Consider the following 7,110-nt stretch of genomic DNA (forward strand, 5'->3'; position numbering starts at 1 on the left):
CTGGGCAGAAAGGTGGCAAATGGTGTTCAATGTAGGTAGGTGTGAGGTGATTCACTTTGGTAAGAGTAACAAAAAGATGGGGTACTGGGCTAATGGTCGGATACTTGGTAGTGTGGATGAGCAGAGGGATCTTGGTGTCCATGTACACAGATCTCTGAAAGTTGCCACCCAGGTAAATAGTGCGGTGAGGAAGGCATATGGCGTACTGGCTTTTATTGGTAGAGGAATTGAGTTCCGGAGTCCTGAGGTCATGATGCAGTTGTATAAGACTCTGGTGCGGCCGCATCTGGAATATTGTGTGCAGTTTTGGTTGCCATACTATAGGAAGGATGTGGAGGCACTGGAACGGGTGCAGAGGAGGTTTACCAGGATGTTGCCTGGTATGGAAGGAAGATCGTATGAGGATAGACTGAGACACTTGGGGCTGTTTTCATTAGAGAAAAGAAGGTTTAGGGGTGACTTGATTGAGGTGTACAAGATGATTAGGGGGTTAGATAGGGTTGACAGTGTGAACCTTTTCCCGCGTATGGAGTCGGGTATTACAAGGGGGCATAGCTTTAAATTAAGGGGGGGTAGATATAGGACTGAAGTTAGGGGTAGGTTCTTCACTCAGCGAGTCGTAAGTTCATGGAATGCCCTGCCAGTAGCAGTGGTGGACTCTCCCTCTTTATGGGCATTTAAGCGGGCATTGGATAGGTATATGGAGGATAGTGGGTTAGTATAGGTTAGGTGGGCTTGGATTGGCGCAACATCGAGGGCCAAAGGGCCTGTACTGCGCTGTATTCTTCTATGTTCTATGTACATCTCTATGACTCTATGTCACTTGAGTGATTATCTGGGAGTGCAGGCTTAGAGGGAAATTCTGCTGGGATTTCAGATGGTCAGATCAACCACAATCTCATTGAATGGCGAAGTAGATTTAATGGGCCAAATGGCCTACTTCTTTCCTACATCTTAATGGCCTTAAATTGGCTACGGCATTTCCTACAACAGTGCTTCATATGTTATCTTTATCTATCCACTCTATCTAGATTCCTGATAAAATTATGTACTTCAATTGAATCTGTTTTCAATCTCCTCAGTTCCAAAGAAAATAGCTGTAACCTATCCAATCTTTCTTGTTGACTAAAATTCTCCATTTCTGCCGGCATTGTGGTAAATCCTGCCCATCGCCTCTCCTGGTGCAGGGACTAGCATCTCTCACAGTGCTCCAACTGTGACCTAACTGGTGTTTTATTCATGTCCAGCACTACCCCCCCCCCCCCCCCCCACTCTTATTTTTACTGCCTTGGTTTGGTGCTGCGTATTTCTTAATCATCTTATCTATTTGTGTGGGCATTTTCAGAGATCTGTGGATATGCATAGGACTCTGGTGCAGAAATAGGCCATTTGGCCCTTCAAGCCTGCTCTGCCTTTCAATAAGGTCAGGATTGATTTGGTTGTGGTCTCCCCATGTATACCCCAAAACCTTCTCTCACAGAAATCGAATTTGTTCCACTTTCACATGTATGCACTTCTCAGCATCCTATCGTTTATTGTATAATTTCTTGCCTTGTTGTTAACTAAACACGTGACCTTCCCCTTATCTGAACTGGCCAGGCTTTGCAGGAATGAGATGACACTGCGATCGTTACAGACTGTGCTCCTTGAAGCCTGCTCACAGACCAGGTTAACTCTCAAACAGGCTGAACTCTGCCAACTGTCTGCATTCCGAGCTCGCTATCATGCAACTGGATTGCCCCCCCCCCCCCTCAAAAACAAACAAGAATTGGCAAAGGCTTCTATCTGGATGGAGATTCAATTGTGGCATTGTGTTTATTCGGAGTAAGTGGGGTGAATGGGCAGCTCACCTGTTTTGATACTGAGTGCAAGGTAACTATACAATCATGTGGTTGATTCCTGGACCGGATGTCAGTTTCTTTGTTGTAACATGGACAACAGAACATGGTGACAGAGGAGAGGCAAGAGTGACAGCCCTTGACATCGAGGCTGCATTTGTCCCAAGTGTGGTATCAGGGAGCCCTGGCAAAACTGGAGTCAGTAGCAATCAGTGGGAGGGTGGGGACACTCACTGGTTGGAGTCATATCTAGCACAAAGGAAGATGTTTATAATTGTTGGAGCCTATCAGCTCCAGGATACTTCTGGAAGAGTTCCTCAGAGTAGTGTCCTAGCTCAATCGTCTTTGGCTGTTTCATCAATGATCTTCCCTCCACCATGAGGTCAGAGTAAGGAGGTTCACTGACACTACCATAAGGAACTCCTGCAATGGTGTTCTGGGACAGTGGTGATTGGTGACCAACAACCATGGACATCTTCCTTTGGGTTAGGCAAGTGTCCGACCTGGCCAGCATCCAAGCTTAAGTTGCTGTGTGGTAAGTAATGTTTGCAGCATGCCAGGCAATGAGCGTTGCTAATGAGAGGGACTCTGATTACTTCCCCTCAACATTCCCTTGCATTAATGTGATTGAAATCCCCAATATAAACATCATGTGGGACTGCATTGACTGGAAACAAAGGCATACAAATACTACAAGAGCAGGTCAGAGGTTAGGAATACTGCAGTGAGTGACTCACTTCCTAATTCCCAAAGCCTGTCCACCATCTAGGAGGCACAAGTCAGGAGTGTGACAGAATACTCCCCACTTGCCAGGATGGGTGCAGCTCCAACAACACTCAAAAAGCTTGACACCATCCTTGACAAAACAGCCGCTTGATTGGCCCAACATTGACCAGCTTTACTTTCACCCCCAATGCACAGTGGCAGCAGTGTGTCCCAGCTACATGATTCACTGCAGAAATACATCAAACCTCCTTTATTGGCATCTAACTAACACATAACTGCTTCCATCTAGAAGGACAAAGGCAGCAGATACATGGGAACACCACCCCCTGCAAGTTCCCCTCCAGACCACTCACCACCCTGTCGCTGGGTCAAAATCCTGGAATTCCCTCCCTAAGAACATTCTGGGTCAACCAACAGCCATGGATTGCAGTCGGTCAGAAAGGCAGCTCCTCTCCCACCTTCTCAAGGGGCAACTAGGGATGGGCAATAAATATTGCCATTGGATAAGCTGTTAAATGTGAGGAACCATCTTCCCCACTGCGCTAGCCATAACAGTTCCAAGGCACTGATCCTAAGGAAGCAAGATGTCCTGGCACCAAGGAGATATTTGTGATGGACCTGCTCTGACATATTATGACAAGAGAGACATGAACCTGGGCTTTCTGGTTCGGTGGACACTGCCAGAGGCTGCAGTATTGGATTCAAGATGCCTTAAGCAGATTATCCAGTTTTTCCTATTTGCTGATGTGTTGTGGGTATTGCTGGCTTCGCTGAGATCCTGCGACTGAGATGATTGACCTCCAACAACCACAAACATTGATGACTCCACCCAGCGGAGAGTGCCCCCTGACTGCACTTTTTCCCAGATTCCTTGATGTCACACACAGTGGATTCAGCCTTGATGTCAAGGGCTGCCCCTCAGCTCATCTCCAGAATTCAGCTCTTTTGTCTATTTTTGACCAAGTCTGTAGTGAGTTACTTATTTCATTGCTGTTTGTGGCAACTTGCTATTTGCAAATTGACTGCAGCAGCTACATTACAAATGTATTTAATTGGCTGTGAATTGCTTTGGGATATCCAAGGCTCCTGTATGTTTCCATTCGGGTATCTTTGTGTCGATAATGGAATAGTCTAGGTTAGATGGGCTTCAGATTGGTTTCACAGGTCGGTGCAACATAGAGGGCGGAAGGGCCTGTACTGCGCTGTAATGTTCTATTTTCTGGATTAGTGGTGCTGGAAGAGCACAGCAGTTCAGGCAGCATCCGATGTTCTATGTTCTGTGAGTTAAATATAAATTGCAATGTGTGCCATGGAGAGCTCACTGTAACTAACTGCTTCACCTAGACGAAAGTGAGGACTGCAGATGCTGGAGATCAAAGGCAAGATTAGAGTGGTGCTGGAAAAGCACAGCAAGTCAGGCAGCATCCGAGGAGCAGGAAAACTGACGTTTCGAGCTTCTGCCAAAATGTTGATTTTCCTGCTCCTCGGATGCTACCTGAACGGGGCCCACAATCCCCATGTGGGCTCAACCCCACCCCCCACAAGCTGAGCTGCCAAAGCCAGCCAGACTTGCTCACCATTTCCCCACTGACCACCAGGAATCTGAGACAGTTGTGGATTAATGGGTGATAGTGCAGCTTATTGATGATCTGAATGAGTGAGGCTGGGCTAGACTCCATCTGTGAGAGAGGGCTAACTGGCCTCTCCTCATCCTGGGAACGAAGGAAAGCAGACAAGTGGCCATCACTGTCCTTGGCTAACCTTGGGGAACTGGGGTTACTGCAGTTACATTCAGTAGTGGGACCCTGTGCAAAGAATCTCGTGTTAAACCCACATTTGTTGAATTTCCGGTCATGTATTCAGAGGCAGGAGGGGCTGTTAGATAGCGATTACACTGTTGGTAGATAGAAGTTATTGATGGAAAATTTCAGCTTGTTATATCTGGTTCTGCTTACCATTTTGGTTTAGAACTCAGCTGTCTCCCCTTCCCCCTTAAACAATCCCTTGGGATTGAGAGTGACTTCCACTTTGGGTTTGATGGGTTCTGAGGCAGTTTGAGACCAATGCTTGATCTGCACACACTGCCACGCATGTGACTGCGAGTAGACCATTCAGTGCTTCTCTGCCATTCAATAAGACCATGGCTGATCTGATTTTAATCTCAACTCTGCATTCCTGTTTATCCCTGATAACCTGTCATCCCCTTTGTAGTCAAGACTTTCAGGAGATAAAGAGCTGGCTTTTCCTCAGAAGGCACTCCATTCATTCCAAACATTAGTCTAAAATGCCTTCTCTGAGCTGCTTCCAATGCACTAATGCCCTTCTGTAAGTTTGGTGACTGGTACACAGGACTGTAGGTGTGGTCTTACCAGTACCAGGTATAACTAAAACTTGATCTTTCTTGCATTCAATTTCCTTCATAAAACCAAACAAAGCATTCTGTTAGCTTGAAAGGCCATGTGGTGTTTGAAGGGTTATATGGATGGAGTGTGTAAGGGCTTGTCTTTCCCTCAGATAGTTTGGCTTCACCTTCACTTGTTCCTTACAAAGTCTGGTGATGTTTAGTTCCTTTCCAAGTGAACCTGCTACATTCTGGTCAGTCCCACATCAGGCTCTCCCCTGAATGGGTGGCTGACATTTGACTGCTTCAGCAATACTTTGTGGGTTGTCCTGACAATGTTTCTGCCGTCCATCTGGGAGTCTCCCGCCCCAGCCCCAAATCTAGATTCCAATGCTTCTGGACTCTGGTGTCAGATATCGTAGGTTTTGTTTTTTTTTTAATTGTCACACCTATCTAGGGTGATATGTTGTTTTATTGGCTCTAATGTACAGGGTAGGGAAAGCACAAATACTGATAGAAATGTATGTTTGCAGGACGTTCACCCACATAACCCACGCTGGTTTTGTGCTGTTGTGATACGGTTTTCTAGCAGTAGAGTTGATGTGTGAGTTGATGAATATTGGGAAGTTGAGTGGAGCATCAGTACAGGTAGTTGGTATGCAGTGTTCCTGTCAAACCCCCGCTGTGTATTTCGTTGTTTGATTAGATTAGATTCCCTACAGTACAGAAACAGGCCCTTTGGCCCAACAAGTCCACACCAACCCTCCGAAGAGTAACCCACCCAGACCCATCCCCCTACCCTATATTTACCCCTGACCAACACAACTATCACTGGGTAATTTATCATGGCTGATTCACCTGACCTGGCCATCTTTGGATTGTGGGGAGGAAACCGGAGCACCCAGAGGAAACCCACGCAGACACTGGGAGAATGTGTAAACTCCACACAGGCATTACCTGAGGCTGGAATTGAACCCGGGTCCCTGGCGCTGTGAGGCAGCACTGCTAACCACTGAGCCACCGTGCCTCCCATTTGGCAGTTGTGTTTCACGCCACGATTTCAGAATTGTTTGTCCCTGCAAAAATATTTTCTTCCAAGTGTCTGAGGTTTAAAAGGAGGCAGCTTCCTCACCAGCCACCTCCCCATCACACGGTCTAACACTGTAATAGTATCCAACAGCTGCTTGTTTCCGTATTGAGTTGTATTCATTGACGGTACTGCAGCATGAGGCGAGAATCCGAAGGTACAGTTCATCTCTAGTTAACGTAATGATAAACTCCACTTGTCATATTTCAATTCAAGGGGCCCAGTTAGAGCCAGTGGTCAGTATCCTACCACATTTTAATTCACTTGTGGCTGTTCCAGCATTTGCTGCCTATCCCTAGTTGCCCCCAGTCTTTGGCGTTCTCATTAGCTACGCAGGTCCCCACTGGTCACATGTCTTCAATCTCTATTTTGTTTCACTCCTCGTCCTCTCCACTAGTCCTCACACGAGACCGTGGTGGTAATATGGAACTTACTGCCAGGTGAGGAGAGAGCATGGCTGGATGCCCAGACAGAGCTCATTTTGTTTGTGGGAACAAGGTGTGCTGTTGCTGTGTAATGGACTGTGTAAGGTGCCAACATATGGGCTCGGAGTCTTTCTGAGGAGCAGCACTCACTGAGCCACACGATGGTTTCTCTATTGACCGATATATGGTCTTCCTGGTGAGTGTGCAGGGGCTGAGATGCTAGACACACAGGCCATGTTAACTCTGACCCCCCCCCCCCCCCCGAGCTTTCTGTATTGGCTGCCTGTCAGTATCTGTTATCAGTTGCTTTTTTTTACTGCAGTTGCTCAAATCCAGTTGGAGAACATCGGGAGGCTTTACAGGACAACTGACGAAAAAAAATTAACCTTTCACATTGCATTGCAGGTAACACAGCAAGGGCCATTTCAGCTGCTAGTGAACCATGTCTGGGCCGGTCCCAAGCAGGGCCAGAGTATATGCAGATGTTAACACACAAAGACCCCGTGAGTACTGGGACTACGAATCACACGTCGTTGAATGGGGGTAAGAATAATTCTTGTGTGTGTCTCATGCTCTGTTGCCTTCTCTCACGCTCCCTCGTGCCCTTGTTTTTTTTTTCTCTTTCTCTCTCTCTCTCTATCCCCCTCGCTCTCTCTCTCTATCCCCCTCTCCCGCTCTCTCTCTCTATCCCTC

General features: G+C 47.0%; 1 protein-coding gene across 6 annotated transcripts in view; it reads left to right on the forward strand.

The window, feature by feature from the left end:
* The window catches only part of zgc:86598 (STKc_CK2_alpha domain-containing protein), an 83,102-nt gene that overhangs the window by 24,590 nt on the left and 51,402 nt on the right, over positions 1–7,110 (forward strand). For 5 of the 6 annotated variants that reach the window (XM_043690952.1, XM_043690958.1, XM_043690955.1 and 2 more), the window contains exon 2: positions 6,823–6,960. In XM_043690952.1, the coding sequence (XP_043546887.1) occupies positions 6,860–6,960 (101 nt within the window). In that variant the 5' untranslated portion in view covers positions 6,823–6,859. Of the gene's footprint in view, positions 1–6,588; positions 6,614–6,822; positions 6,961–7,110 lie in introns of those variants that run through there. The other variant, XM_043690957.1, reaches the window with a different exon arrangement.

This window comes from Chiloscyllium plagiosum, chromosome 5 (genome assembly GCF_004010195.1).
Source record: "Chiloscyllium plagiosum isolate BGI_BamShark_2017 chromosome 5, ASM401019v2, whole genome shotgun sequence".
Classification (NCBI taxonomy): Eukaryota; Metazoa; Chordata; class Chondrichthyes; order Orectolobiformes; family Hemiscylliidae; genus Chiloscyllium; species Chiloscyllium plagiosum.